This window comes from Callorhinus ursinus, unplaced genomic scaffold (genome assembly GCF_003265705.2).
Source record: "Callorhinus ursinus isolate GAN/ISIS: 27379988/994484 unplaced genomic scaffold, GSC_fseal_2.0 scaffold8, whole genome shotgun sequence".
Classification (NCBI taxonomy): Eukaryota; Metazoa; Chordata; class Mammalia; order Carnivora; family Otariidae; genus Callorhinus; species Callorhinus ursinus.
Genome location: NW_027397070.1, coordinates 51144836 through 51161274, shown reverse-complemented (window position 1 = coordinate 51161274; position 16439 = coordinate 51144836). Strand labels below are relative to the sequence as shown.

At 38.4% G+C, this 16439-nt stretch overlaps 1 protein-coding gene across 1 annotated transcript in view; it reads right to left on the bottom strand.

Annotated features, from left to right (window-relative positions):
* Positions 1-14394: 14394 nt before the first annotated feature.
* The window catches only part of NRXN3 (neurexin 3), a 1564009-nt gene continuing 1561964 nt past the window's right edge, over positions 14395-16439 (bottom strand). The window contains exon 22 of the mRNA XM_073895668.1: positions 14395-14593. Within this exon, the coding sequence (XP_073751769.1) occupies positions 14556-14593 (38 nt within the window). The 3' untranslated portion in view covers positions 14395-14555. The remainder of the gene's footprint in view (positions 14594-16439) is intronic.

The following is a 16439-nucleotide window of genomic DNA, read 5'->3' as shown; positions in this document are numbered from 1 at the left end:
TAGAAACTACAGTGGCAACCCTCTTGGTCCCTTCCCTCTTTGGGAGCTTGGTAATATCCGTCTATAAACTTTGCTTTGTTGCCCACCGCTCTTTGTCTAGTCCGCCTTTTCATTCTTCCAAGCGGCGTGACCAAGAACCTCGGGCACGGAAGGGAAAGAAATCCTACAACAACCTGAGCCGAAATTAAGAGTCCTACGAGTCACCCACGGAGATATCCAGGCGCCACTCAATTACCTTCTTTAGGTAAGGGAATGTGAAGTAGGAAAAATAACGCATTTCTTCTCCTTCTGGGTGCATTTATGTGTTTTCGAAGATGACTTACGATCAGTTCTGCTAAATTCACCCGGAAATGCTTGGCAAATGGTTGTAGGTAATATGCCAATAAACACCCACAAATAGATGAAGCAAGCACACCAACAACAGCAAGGTCCTTTGACCATTAAAATAACCCAATTCAGAAGATTATACATGTATTGAATTATTTTCTGTCTCATGTTTCATCCATTTGTTCGTTTATCACCAAGAGTGCATACAGTTTCATAGGTGCTGTCATGTATGAAATGTGGCAAAGGGATATATTTCATCCAATTTCCATCTTTGTTATACTCTAGGATAAGCAGAATTAGCACATCATTTGTGTTCTTTATACATTAATTTATTTAACAAATATTAACTGAGCACCTAATATGTACCAAATTCTGAGCTAAGAACAGGAAATCTAACGATAAATAAAATCTGGTCCTTGTCCTTGACTAGCTTTCAGGTTCCTGAGCACCAGCAGACTACTTGTCTTTTATGTCCTTTGGGGGTATAAAATATGGATAATCTTTCCTCATAAAACCATGGGGCACTCTGAGTTTAATTTTCAAGTAGATACCATCAAGAAAGCCAGTTTTGTATTTCCTAAAAACACGATCTTTCCCCAGTAGTGTAAGTTGTCTTTGATCATTTTTCTCTACTTCCTCACCTCTCATATAGTCCTCAGTTCCTGCTGTTGGACTCCTCTTTCTATTACTACAGGGCACTTTTCTTATTTGGGTTATCAATGACCCCCTAGCTGTCAAACCCAGTTCAAAGAAACAGAAGTGAGGAAATGTATGGCGCATGTGTTTATTCATTCTACATATACACTTTGGGTACCCACCATCACAGTGCTAGGCATGGTAAGGGAACTCTTAAGTATTTATAGAGAATGGTGTCCCTTAAAAGACCGCAAGTCTCTTGAGTATAAGATCTTTGTCTTTCCTTTATCCCTAGAATTTTACATACTTTTCAGGTCTTATCTGATCTGCTCTGGTATATTTGATAGAAGAAACTTCTCCCTCCTAAGGCTTTGATGATAATGTTTTAATGTGGTTTACTTGCTACTTACGTGGCCAGTCTTCCCGGTGTCAAAAGACTCCACTGAGAGGGAATAAGGTTGTCTTGTTTGCGGTACTGGTCCAGTGGCCGAGACTATGGTTATATTCCTTGGAGAAGGAGCATAGAGATCACTTTCTATTTCTTGAGGTACATAGGCCTAGGAGTCCAAGGACTGAGCTGAGTTTTATCCAAATCTGAATAAAACTAAGATTTAATGACTAAAGAAAGGCAAAGTAGAAATGCCAAATTCCAGGGGCAGTTTTTGGTTTTGGTTTTGGGTTTTTTTTTTTGTTGATGTTGACTTGTAGAACCACATGGTCCAGGGCTATGGGAGAGGAAGCATTGAGGTTTTTAGAAGGAGGCACTTAACGGAATTCTCCAAACACAAGTGGTTTGATGTTACCAGTTAGAATATAGATCGAGTACAAATAAATAAAACTTGCCTCTGGCATGGTAGAAACCCACTCTTTTTAATGATCGTGCTTTCTTTTATGCAGAAATGTTGGAATTCCCATTTTTCTGTTCTTTACCTGCTATTTTTATAGACTTGTAACATAAATTTTGAGCAATTTTGTCCAAACTCCTAGTTTTAATTTTTTTTTAAGATTTTATTTATTTGACAGAGAGAGAGAGAGAGAGAGAGCAAACAAGCACAAGCAGGGGGAGTGGCAGAGGGAGAGGGAGAAGCAGGCTCCCTGCTGAGCAGAGAGCCCAACATGGGGCTCAATCCCAGGACCCTGAGATGATGACCTGAGCTGAAGTCAGATGATTAAGTGACTGAGCCACACAGACACCCCATACTCCTAGTTTTAATTAACATAATTTATTCATAATACTCAAAACCTCTCTCTCATGAATCTCTTTATCATCTTGTGGTTCTCTTCCCTGTGGACATCCATTACCATGCTTCTGCATACATTTATTGTACAAATATTAAGTACTGGGCCCAACAACAAATAAGACCGATATAATTCTTACTCTCATGAAGGTAACAATCTAGGAAGGACACCATCATACTCTGTTAAAGATCAGTAGTGGGCGCCTGGGTGGCTCAGTTGGTTGAGCGACTGCCTTCAGCCCAGGTCATGATCCTGGAGTCCCGGGATCGAGTCCCACATCCGGCTCCCTGCTCAGCAGGGAGTCTGCTTCTCCCTCTGACCCTCTTCCCTCTTGTGCTCTCTGTCTCTCATTCTCTCTCAAATAAATAAATAAAATCTTTAAAAAAAAAAAAAACAGATCAGTAGTTTCCCTAGCATGGCTAGTACATAAGTACTCAATAAAATTTGTAGCATGAATGAATGAATGAATGAACATGCCATAGTCTCTCTAATCTCCGTGCCTTTGAGGGTGTGGTTTCCTCTGCCTAGAATGCTCCGCCCATACTTGTATACCTCATTTGATTCTTCTTGGTGCCATCATCTCTTTGGCCTTATCTGAAGACCCCAGGCAACCTAGATTCTACTTTCTCTGTTCTCCTGAAGATCCCTATATATCTCATTCATACTTCATATGTAGAACGTAGGTACAAACACAAGTACTACACATCATGTCTTCAAATGCCATAATTACTTGAGGTCAGGAACCATGTCTCTTTCAGATTCTCCCTAGCACCCAGCACAGGGGCTGGTTCAGTATTTGATCAGTGAAAATGAATTGGTAAGTGGAGAAAAAAATGATTGAAACAAATTACCCTTAAAAAATGACTTTGTAACCAAAGTTTGCCAGACTTTAGCCCCAAATTTCTCCATGTGACAGCTAGGATCCAGCCAACCTGTTCGTAGATTTGTCTTTCACTTTCTCATCGTTATGACTTTCACCTACTCTTGCCTATAAACAAATGCCTCTTCTACTACTACTAACCACTCACTTCAGACCCCCTGAAGTGTTAACCCCCTTCCCTATCTTTACCACTCTCCTCACATTTCTAACTCACCAAACACCCCCTCATTCTTAGCATATTTCCCAGCTCCTTATCTGAAATTACTTCATTTTCCCGTGAAGCTCTGTCACACTTTTATAATGTCATTATAGATTTTCTCTTATAGTTTTAAGTACTTACCACATCTGCCACAGTAGATTCCAAGCACCCTGAAGGGAGGACCTGTGTCTTCCAAAAGGCCTTGCAAAGAGGAAGCACATAATATTTATTCAAGTTGGGGGTGCCTGGGTGGCTCAGTCGTTAAGCGTCTGCCCTCGGCTCAGGTCATGATCCCGGGGACCTGGGATTGAGTCCCGCATCGGGCTCCGTGCTAGGCTGGAAGCCTGCTTCTCCCTCTCGCACTCCCCCAGCTGTGTTCCCTCTCTCGCTGTCTCTCTGTCAAATAAATAAATAAAATATTAAAAAAAAAATATTTATTCAAGTTGAATTTGTGCATTAGCTTCTTGTTAAATTACTTGACCATTTGGACAAGTAACAACTCTTTCTGTCTCTCTCTCTCTCTTGGTGTCTCTCTCTCTCTCTCTTTCACTCACTTGCAGGCATGTACATTGTAGGAATGCAAGTCAAAAAAGGGGGGGAAGAATTCTTTTGATAAGCTCTGGAGAATATAATCTCTATTTTCCTCTCTGACAGAATTATCAGGTTCACATTGTAGCTGACCCAGCAGTAGCCACCAAAGCATGTCATCATGACATTTCAAAGACCAGAGATGCAGAGAAGATTCTAAAAAACCAGATCACACACAAAGGACGGAGAACCAAAATGGCATTGGTCTACCCAACAGCAACATAGGAATCTAGAAGACCATGGTAGAATATAATTCTTAGGAAAAAAGATTTTCTACCTAGATTTCCATAGTTTAACAAAACCATCAATAATTTGAATATAAACTTTTTCAAGGACACAAAATCTCAAAGATTACATACCATGCATCGTTTTGCAGGAAGCTACTAGAGGATGTGCCTTACTGGACAAGGGAATAAAGTAAGTTGGAGACAGATAGGGAACCCAGCAAATAGAAAATCCACCACAGAAGAGAATGAGAAAACTAGCAAGTTGATAACAAAGGATGATAGCTGTGAAGGTAGCTGAAGGAGCAGCTAGTTCAGATTGGAGCAAGAAAATAGAGAACTTTGGAAGGAATGTCCCCAAGGTGTACAAACAAAACAAAACAAAACAAAACCACAAAACAACACCCCCCGCCCCCAAACTAGTAGATTATTGGACAGAGTTGGTGATGTAAAACCTTATCTGGAAAATCACCTTTAAAGGCCATTAATGGAACTGGGAAGATTTAGCTATAGGTCCAAATGAACCCAAGTAAATGAAAAGGATTAAGGGTTATTATTCTAAAAGAAACTAAACATTATACAAAAAAACCCCACAGAAAATGAAAAGTAATCATACATTAAACAGAGAATATTTAGTCATAGTCATGAAAATGCCAAATAATATTTAATCAAAATGTATAACTACACTGAAAGAGTGAAGAAGAGAAAGAATATGTGTAAGAGAGAAAAAAATTCTATAGTTCCACATTAGGAAGTCAGTGAATAAGGTTTTAAATCCATGAATGAAAAGATAGCTGCATGCTGAATTTAGAGATGCAGAGGCAAATACCTAATGAAAGAGCTAAGAGTAGAAGTGGGTGCCTCTGGCAACCAGGATGAGAGCGGAAGGGAGGAAAAGTCGGAGTAGGGGCTATTGTTACTGGTTATAAAGCGATTATTCGTCCTATTAAGCTATGTGTGTATATGCTTTGATACAAATAAAGCATTTATAAAAATAAACATGCCCTCAGTAAACCTGTGGACATGCACATCAAAGTTTGACATTCTATGTAAGGTGGTTATCACAGCATTATTCTGTCACTGGGGGAACCAATCAATTTTTGTTTTGTGGTTTGTTACTAAAGAGTCTAGGAAGGGGGACTGCTTGATATTAGGGTCTGATGGTGATGTATAAACCACGTGGGCCTTACAATCTATAAACCTTAGTTGATCTCTTGCTAACTATATAGCCTCAGGCAGACTGCTTAACTTCCCTAGGTTAGAGGATAGAGAGATACCTTTATCCTAGGACTTTTTAGGACTACTACTCCAATTGCTATAATAATGGTTGGCACTGTTAACATTGCTGTTAATACTGGTTGCTCTACCATGGCCTATTTGGAACTTGACTTACATATTTCAAATTCTTGGGTTATCAGGAAAGGATCAAGTTCTGGTCCCAGTAAGAAGTGTGACCATGGGCAAGTCACTGAAACTCTCGACCCCTGACTTTTCTCAGTAACATGGGAAGAGAAACTGTGCTGATCTCAATCTTTTGAAATCAGCACTCTTATGAAGAGTGAATGAAATAATGTATATAAAGAGGTTAGCAGAGAGCTTGACAAACGGTGAGTGCTCAGTGCACAGTAATTCTGTGTTGTTCTGTTCTATCGTTTGCTTATAATCCGCTTCCTTGGCTCTACCCTATCAATAGGGATTGAAATAAACAGACTCAAAGAATTTTTTAAGCAGGAAGGAACCTGAGCTATCAGGCAACTAAAGCCTTCTAATCATGTGGTTTTTCTTTTTTTCGTTTAGTTTAATTAGTTTTAATCTTTAAGCTTTAGAAAGTGGAATCAATCAGAAGGCAAGTGTGCCAGGGAATGATTTTCCAGTGCTTCTCATGTAAATTTAAATTTTAGATTCTTCAAAATAAAATGGGTCTTCACCATTTACAGAGTTACCTCTGAGTTGCAAAAATTCTGCATGTTTTTTTTTTTTTCCTGGGTCACCATGTTTTTCTCCCAAATTTCCCTATTGAATCTTGGCTCCACACTCAGAAAGCACGAGGACACTTTCGTCTTGCAACTCTAGTAGAAATCTTAGCAGCAGACAGGAGCTGCTCTGGATCTGTTGGATAGATGGAAATCATGCTTTTTAAATTAGCAGAGTTGAGCACTTCTTTGTCCTCAAGTGTATAATTACTCCATCACTTTATAGGCTACAGTAGTTCTCAAAACATGTTCATGCACCAGCATTCCAGCATCATTTTTGCATGTTAGAAATGCAGCTTCTCAGACATCTCCCCAGACCTCTTGAATCAGAAACTCGAGGAGCAGGGCCCAAGCAATCTGTGTTGTAAAGAGCCCTCCAGGTGATTCTCATATGTGCTAAAGTTGGGTAATGGCTGGTCTAGATCTTTCTAAGCAGAAAAAGGGGAAAGTGTACCAGAAAAAAAAGAAAAAAATTGTAGCAATGTATTGGCACAGCCGATGAGTATCAGGTGAGCTATATTCCACTGTTTCTTCCACAGAAGTTTATTGGGCATCTCGTACATGTGAGCCATTGTAATAGTCACTAGGTATTCAAGATGAATTTATTATGGTATATCAAACACTTACCTGGCCCAGCATCATTTTCATAAAATCATTCTACACACCTAATGGACTTATTGATTGGCTTTCTTATACATATGGATGCATTATCAATCCCTCCAGGATTATTTTCCTGGGCTGTAGCTTTCTTATTTAAATGATCATATTTTCTGCTGTCTCATGTCTATTTTCTTGAGAGCTTATATATTGTGTGCAAACTCATCTGCTCTGTTGACTGTTTTACATAGAATTTGGCTATAAAATAGATAATCTTTCTTTTTGTCCAAGTAAAACATATACCTGGTGGCAAATTATCTTTGCTCCTACATAGCTCTAAAGTGTAGTTAATTATAGCCAGGGTATCTGTGATCCTTCACAACAAATAATTCCAAATGTGCACCCTTTTTTACAATCATCAGAGACAGTCCCTGAATATACTTTCCCCCCCTTCCTCTGGGTTGCTAACCAGGGACTCAGTGTTCCCAAGACCTTAAAGAGCTACATATATGCCACTGCCACTCCCAGGCCCCTATAAAGTCAGCAAGCTTCCAAGGACTCAGTTTTAATAAAGAATAAAAATCTAAGTAGATTCATCTTAAAGTTGGAAAATAATAGAGTATGGGTTTTGGAGAAGGGAATAAAGGAGGTGGAGGAGAGAGAGGCAAAGAAATAAGCATAATCGGCATTTTAATGGGAATGAGTAAACAGTCTGCACTATAATAAATCTCTGAGGCATTTGATCCCAATAAACCATCTTAATCCTTAGGGCTATTCTGGCAGCAAGAGATAAGTGCTCGGAAACCAAAATGTATTTAGCATAAAACTCACATTCTGATGTTTACTGTGTGTCTGCTCTTAAAAAAATAAATTGAAAATCCAAACTTTGAGGTGGTGTAAGGGGAAACAGCCTCTCAGGGCTCCTTCTGTGTGTCATCCAGCACCTGCCTGCCAAAGCCAACATGTGAATGCCCACTGGCCGGGGTAACTGGAGGCCTAGTTAACTGAGGCCCTTAAAAACCCTCTTTCATCTGAGTATTGTTTGACTGGCTTGGGCTGTGGAAATTTTCCCTAGGCTTTTTGGTGAGGGTATATTTTTCTAGAATCTCTTTTTCAGAGCTTCACAAAGTTAAATAACACAACAGTCCCATCTCAACAGATGTATGTGATGGAAGTATCAAAGTCACATGTCAATGTAGGGCTGGCCTGTAAAATCCTTAAATTGAAAAATACAGGAATTACTGCTTTCAGTGTTAACTATGATCAAGGAGTGGTCCGACTTCATTTTTCTTTTTCACAGACCATTAACTTATCTATACCTGGTGTTCTTAATAACACATGCTTGCCAGCTATTCCTACATAGCATTATCCTGTCTAGTTATAAAAGCTATTGCCTGAAGTGATGTCAGGAACCTGGTGAAACAGGTGGTTCTTGACTTTTCAGTCCCCCTCACAGAAGGAGCAACTAGCAGCCATCCATAGAAAAGACACATTTGTGAAGATCTCAGAACCCACAGGTCAGGATGAAGTATCCCCTTTGGACCATAAAAACTGAAAAAAATCCACATTAGAAGGCTAAGAAGAGCGGTTTCACTTTGACTACATCACCCCTATCCCAGGCCAGTGCAGCACCATGCTGAAGGGGTCACTTTGGGTCTACGGTGTCTCCAGTGGGGAAAAGGAAAACCCAAGGTGGACCCACAGCTTCTCCACAATTCTGGGAACTTTCAGGGAGGCTAACTTAGGTATTGTGTGTCACATGGATCACTGCAGGAATCTGCTAGAGAAGGGGAAGGGAGTCTCACAGCAATAAGCTTGTGGATCTTGGCCAACCATGTTCCTCTTGGCTGTGGTGCATGACTGGAGAGCCTATCCAATGGTTCTCCACTGGTGGCTCCATCTGGCCAGAGAGCTCAGTCACCGCATCTGCTCGCTTTGGGTCCCCAGCTGAGAGTTTGTCCCAACCACAGAGTGCAGGCTAGAGACCCACACATGCAGGGAAGCAAGTCCTTGGCCCTTCCCAACTGCCAAGCATGGTTTTCAGCCCCATGAAACCATGAAGTAAGGCCAGAGATGCTAGGCAGTTGGGCAGCACATCTACAACTGAAGACACAGCAGGAAAACAAGTCCGCAGCCCCACTCAAATGCTGAGAAATCCTGGAAGAGGAAACTGCTTCCTCAATTGTGTGGCTACCTATGCAAGAACACAAGAATCGTGAAGAATCAGGTAAACTTACCACCACCAAAGAAAATTAATAAAGCTCCAATAACGGATCCTAAAGAAATGATCTATGCACTGTCTGATAAAGAATTCAGACTAAGACTCTTAAGAGAAATTCAGTGATGACAAGACACAGATACACGCTAAATAAATTAGGAAAACAATGCATGAACAAAATGAGAAGTTCAACAATTAAAAAAAGTAATCCTAGAGCTGAAGATACAATGACTAAAGAATTCAATAGAAGGCTGCAATAGCAGACTTGACCAACGAAGAGGAAGAATGTGAACTTGAAGAGTGATGATGTGAAATTATCCAGTCAGAAGAGTAAAAAGGAAAGAAAGAATAGACAAAGCCTCTGTGAATTACAGGATACCATTAAAAGAAACAATACACATATTGGAATCTGAACAGAGAGTGGAAAAGGGGCAGAAAGATTAGTTAAGGAAATAATGACTAAGAACTTCCCAAATCTAGAGTGAGATTTGGGCATACAAATTCTTGAAGCTCATAGGTCCCTGGAAAGTTTCAACTCAAGAAAAATCTTCTTTAAGACCTAATAAAACAGCCTAAAACTGAAGAAAAAAATTTAAAAGCAAGAGAAAAAAAATATTCTTTATATACAAGGGAACCCTCACAATCAGTGAGGGTTTCTCAACAGAAATGTTGCAGGCCAGGAGAAATTGGGGTGATAGATTCAGAGAGCTGAAAGAAAAAAAACTGCCAACCAAAAATTTTTTACTTGGCAAAGTTGTCCTTTATAAATGAAGGAGAGAAAGAGCTTCCCAGAAAACACAAACAAAAAAAGTTGAGAGATTTCATCACCACTAGACCTGCCTTTCAAGAAATGCTGAAAGTTCTTCAAGCTGAGCTATAAAATGCTAATTAGTGACATGAAAACATTCCAAAACATAAAACACTGATAAAGGTAAGGGTATGGTCAAATTTAAAATACTCCAATACTGTAACATCTCTTTATTCTAATGTAAAGGTTAAATCTTAAGGTTATTAAAAAAAATCATAGCTGAAATAATTTAATGGATATATACTATAAAAAGATGTAAATTGTGACATCAAAAATATGAAATGGGATTAAAAGAGTAGTGTTGTATGTGATTAAAGCTAAATTGTTATCAGCTTAAAATACTGTTTTAGCTATAAGATGTGCTATATAAGTCTCGTGATAACTATAAAACAAACAAAAACTGTAGTAGTTATACAAAAGATAAACAGAAGTGAATCAAAGCATACTACTATGGAAAAACATCAGTTCACAAAGGAAGACAGCAAGAGAGGAATGAAAGAACAAAAGAACAAGAAAACAGCCAGAGATCAACTGAGATTTAACCCTGGTTTTCAAGGACGTTTCAACATACACAAATCAATAAATGTGATACACTGCATTAATAAAATGGGGGACAAAAATCATATCATCCCCATAGATGCAGAAAAAACATTTGATAAAATTCAACATCCTTTCATGATATCATCATACTTTAGATCATCATGAATTAACAAAGGCATAGAAGGAATACACCTCAACACATGAATGGTCATACATGACAAGCCCATAGTTAACATCATATTCAATAATAAAAGGTTGAAATTTTTTCCTATAAGATCAGAAAAAAGACAAAAGTACCTACTCTGAGCCTTCCTTTTTAGCATAGTAATGGAAATCCTAGCCAGAGCAATTAGGCAAGAAAAATAAGTCATCCAAATCAGAAAGGAAGAAGTAAAATTGTTCCTGTTTGCAAATGACATGACCTTATATATAGAAAACTCCAAAGATTCCATCAAAAAAATTGTTAGAACTAATAAACGAATGCTTCAGTCCACAAAATCAACATATAAAAATCAGTTCTGTTTCTATACATTAATAATAAACTATCTCTAAAAGAAATAAAACAATCCCATTTATAATAGCATCAAAAAGAATAAAATACTTAGGAATAAAGGTAACCAAGGAAGTGAAAGGTATGTGCACCCAAAACCATAAGATACTGATGAAAGAAATTGAAGACCCAGATAAATGGAAAGATATTCCATATTCATGTATCAGAAGAGTTTAATATTGTCAAAATGTCTATACTACTCAAAGCCATCTATAGATTGAACACAGTCTCTATCAAAATTATGTCATTTTTCACAGAAATAGAGAAAACAATCCTAAACTTCAAATGGGATGACAAAAGACTCTGAAACCGAGTGATCTTGAAAAAGAACAAAGCTGGAGGTTTCACACTTCCTGATTTCGAACTAATTTACCAAGTTATAGTAATCAAAACAGTATGGCACTGACATAAAAACAGACACATAGAACAACAGAACAAAAGAGAGAGCCTATAAATATACCCACACGTATATATGTTCAGCTAATATTTGACAAAAGAGCCAAAAATATTCATTGGGGAGAGGATAGTCTCTTCAGTAAATGGGTCCAGGATAACTGGATATTCACATGCTGAAGGATGAAATTGGACCCCTATCTTATACCACTTACAAATATTAACTTGAAATGGATTAAAGATTTAAATGTAAGGCCTGAAGCCATAAAACTCCTAGAATAAAACCTAGGAGAAAAACTCCTTGACATTTGTATTGACGATGCTTTTCTGAATATGACACCAAAAATGCAAACAACAAAAGCAAAAATCAATAGGTGGAATTACATCAAACTAAAAACCTCTAAGCAGCAAAAGAAACAACAAAATGGAAAAGTTAACCTACAGAGTGGGAGAAAATATTTGCAAACTATCTCATAAGGGGTTAATATCCAAAATCAATAAGGAACTCTTCTAAATCAATAGTAAGAAAACACTCTGAATGTAAAAATGTTTAATGTAAAAAATGTAATGTGGAAAATAGTCAAAGGACCTGAATAGACATTTTTTTTCAAAGACATATGGCCAACAACTACATAACAAAATACTCAATATTATTAATCATCAGGGAATTGAAAATCAAAACCTCAGGGAAGGGGAGAGGACTTGATTTTTTTATTTTTAAGGAACATCATGAAATGCACTGGCTTAATATTTGCAAAATATTGCAAATTATTAATCGGAATTGAAAATCAAAACCTCAGGGAGGGGGAGAGGGCGTGATTATTTTTTTTAAAGGAACATCATGAAATGCACTGGCTTAATGTCTGCAAAATATCCTCCCCAGATACAATCAAAAGTCCAGAAATCTGTGTAGCTGAATGTGCAGTTTACACTGTCTAGTTTCCAGCAAAATTAAGATGAGACTCACTTTCTAATCTATTTTGTTTAGCAAGTAGGAAAGGTGGAGAGCTGGTTTTATTGTGAGCTAAAAGTGGATAAAAACTAGTAGATTATATTTAGAATACAGTCTTCTTCGATGTGGCCTCTTCTCTCCCTTTAGTTGTGGAGTTTGTTCTGTCAGTCTTCAGGCTGATTTCTGGGTTATTAGGATAATTTGATAGTTATCTAGTTGTGTTTGTGGGTTGAGAGGAGCCTAGGGTCCTCCTACTCCGCTGCCATCTTGTGAATCCTCAGGACTTCATTATTTTAGATGCTCTAATTCTGAACCTATCTTCTGATATCACCTCACATCAAATACCTCAATAACTTGACGTTATGCAAAGTGAAGTAAATCATACAAAAAAAGACAAATATTGTATGATCTCATACGTGGAATCTAAAAACTCTGACTTCTAGAAACAGACAGTAGATAGGTGGTTGCCAGGGGTGGGGTGGTGGCAGAAATGGGAAGATGCTGGCTAATGGTATAAACTTACACTTATATGATGAATATGTTCTGGGGATCTAATTTACAGCATGATCGCTATAGTTAATAATACTGTATTATATACTTGAAAGTTGCTAAGAAAGCAAATCTTAAGTGTTCTCGCCACACAAAAAAATTAAATATGTGGGGTGATGGATGTGTTAACTAACCGTATTCTAGTAATCATTTTGTAGTATATACACGCAACAATTCAGCACCTTGCACACCTTGAACTTCTACAGTGCTATATGTCAGTTGTATCTCAAAGCTGGAAAAATTAGAATTCATCAGAACAAAACAGTTATTGCTCTAGCAGATATATATGTTATCAAATTGTAGCTTGTCACCCACCAAGTGAGGAAGTCACAAAAGTTCTGTTCAACTACATAGACATGTGACTTGTGGTTTTACAATACATGGGAAATGATGTTCATAATATCCATGTTTAAGGAGGTTTTAAATTTAAATTTAATTTTAATTTAAAATAGAAAAAGGAAAACGTACATAAAGACCAGCACAAAAAACTAACACAGTAGCTAAAACATTTTATAAGTATAAAAGTATTTTTTTTTCTTTTTTACAAAAGAAATGCAGGGTGTGGGGGTTTTGTGGGGAGGGTGTGGGTGTGTGTGGGGGGAGTGTGGGTGTGTGTAAGGGCAGAGCTTATTAACATCAGACACTGTTTCTGGAATGAAGAGGGAGAACGGGGGGACCAGCGGGGGAGAGAAGAGAGACCTCATTATTTTAGATGCTCTAATTCTGGACCTAACTTCTGAACAATTACGAACAGGAGCTTCAGTGCAACTCTTTTGCTTCTCCTCTCCTTGCCCACTTTTTCTTCCTTCTTGTTTGGATTATGAAGAGTAATGATTCTAGTTTTCCCATTTCAAATTTGACATCAAAACAGGTCTGGTTACTCGTACCCATGCATGCACTTAAGCACATGTTCCTGGGTGATGTGTGAACACTGAAAACACAGTAACACTAAAGAAATTACAGTTTTTTGGGTTTTAATAGCACCCTTAATTTAAGTTACCTTCCACCCCACTCCTCACCTGCCTGATTTTCCTTTCATGTAAACCTAGACAACCTTCATGTTGCTGTTGTTTTAAGAAGAATATTTATGTGCTCTGCTAGGTTCCCCCCCTTCAAATACATAAGTAAATGAAATGGGGCAAACTGCTAAACACAGAGTAGGTACAGGAAATTGTTTACTTATTGAAACCTATTCCACTTTGCATTCTGCCCCATGAAACCAAGAAGCAAAGTCTGTGGTGGTTCTGACCATTTTCCCTAACACTTACTATGACTTTGTGATAGAGAAGAATATACTTTCAAATAGTCTATAAATAACTTTGTCTCAGACTCTCTCTTTCATGATACCTTTGTGATGAAAATCAAGGGTCAAAAATTACAGGTGAGTGAGAGCAAAGGAGAGAAAATCACCATTATCCACAGACAGTGGAGCAGTAATAGAATCATAACTTGGAAGTGTGCTTAATGAATTATCCCTTCCATGTAGACTCATGCAAATTCAATGTAGTTATACTTATTGCAAATACATGAATATAACCCTAGGGAAATATGCTAGTAGATTTGTGATGACAGTTCTAGAAGTAAACGTGGGTATTTCTTGGCTTCCACAGGTGCCAATGGGTACTATTCTCCCTCACCCACTCCCTTGAAGGAGAACATAGAGTCTGTTCCAAGATGTCACATTTCATGAAAGACAGAGCAGCCGTATATAATCCGTAGACATTTTTATTCATTTCAGAAAGTGAGCACAGTTGAATTGAAATACACACAAACTGAAAAATCCTTTCAGTTTTCAGGCAATCTCATTAAACGATGAAGAGTTTACTTAGCAGTTAATCTGTTCTTTTACGTTGTCCTTGAATGAAGAACTGGAATCATGCCATTAATTGTTCATCAGAAAGAATGCTAGGTTCAGGTACTCTGAAACACATTGATTAAGAACAAGACTCAAGTCAAGAGACCCAGTAAGAACTACTCTTTTAATGCCCTTTTTTGTTTGTTTGTTTAACATTGTGTAGTATTAAAAGATATTCTTTCATGGGAAGGTGGGCATATGTAAAACAAGAACAGCAACATGTTAACACTGCTTGAAGTCAGATGATAGAAAAGTGGGGGTTTTATTATTGATCACAATAAAAAGCCAAATTAAAAACAACACCAAAATAATGCATTTCAATAAAGGGTTACAAGGTTTCCTGAAGGCGTCTTGGTTTCCCAGTGTTTGACCAGCTGCCACAGGAAAGCTGGGAGCTAGAAACGCAGGAGAGGAGTGGCAGTATCAGGGTATGACCTGGCATGGGCATCATCCAAGCTGGAGCCCGGAAGCAGAGAATGCCTGGCAGTAAAGGGAAAGCTTTGCTAAGGAGCAGGCAACTGTATTTTATATTTCTTGGAAAATGAAAGACCTAGGGAAATACTCAGGGTGATTGCCTAATTTCTCTATTGTTATGTTCTTTTTGGTGCTGGATAGCCATGGGGGTAGTCGCTAATTTTGATGTTGCTTGAGTCAGGTAACAAGGCCAAACTGTAACAATGACTGACATTTATTAAGGTTTACTATGTGCCAAGTATAAGTTAAGCATTTTACATGAATTTATTCAATCTTTCCTGACAAACTTACAAGATAGGTAATTATAATTTGCTTTTATAGGTATGAAAGCGGAGTCTTAGGTAGACCAAATGATTTATCTCAAGTTATAGCAACAGAATACAAGCCATGGGATTCTGACTGGAGAACCCATGGACCTAAGAACCACTGCAAAAGTTCACAGCCTCTTAAAGCTCGCACTATTCACTTAGTACACCTCTAAATCTAAGCCTGGGTTCCCTTTAGCTATTCCTGTCTCCTGTGGCCTCTCTCTTAGACACCCTAACACTGCTTTCCAACCCTGGCTCCTAGTTCTGTGATTCTCTCCTGCTTTGTGGTTTAGGCTCTCCTGGATTGATCTGCACTTTTACCTTGCCCATGCAGGCACTTCAACAAGGCTAGAGTTGCTTCTGGGTTCCTTTACTCCTTTGAGCTCTTGAAATTTTCACCTTACTAATTCCTAATACCATATACATCTGTGATGGACTGAACTGTGTCCACCCAAATTCATATGTGGAAGCCCTACCTCCCCGGCGCCACCACCATATGACTGTATTTGGAGAAAGAATCTTTAGGAGGTAAAGTTAAATGAGGTCCTAGGGTAGGATCCTGATCCAGCAGGACTGTGGCTTATAAGAAGAGGATGAGCTCTTTCTTCCATGCCCCCTCGCAGCACACGCATAGACAAAAGGACGGATTTAGAAGGCTGCTATCTACAAGCCAAGAAAACCCTCATAAGAACACAAACCCTACTAGATCTCGATCTGGGACTCCCAGTTTCCAGAACTGTGTGAGAGAAATTTCTGTTGGGTAAGCCACCCAGCTTATAATACTTCTGTTGTGGCAGCCCCAGTAGGTTACATGCAGCAGCCTAGCAGCCTCTTCCTTAGCTTCCACTCCAAATGCTTCTGGAAAAAAAAGTATAAAATGGCTTGCTTCTCTAGAGAAAGTATGACATAATTGAAAGAACTCTAAATTTGGAAACACAAGATTAGACTTCAAGGCAGGACATAAAAAGGAAATGTAGCCAAAATATTAATTATTACATTTAATATCAGATAAAGATAATTGACCTCTGACGGTTACTTCTATTAGCTGTCTTCCTAACGGTGTTATCAACCGACTTCTGCCGTGTGCTCACAGTCTGTTAGGTGACTTTGACCTTATCTTGAATGTTGA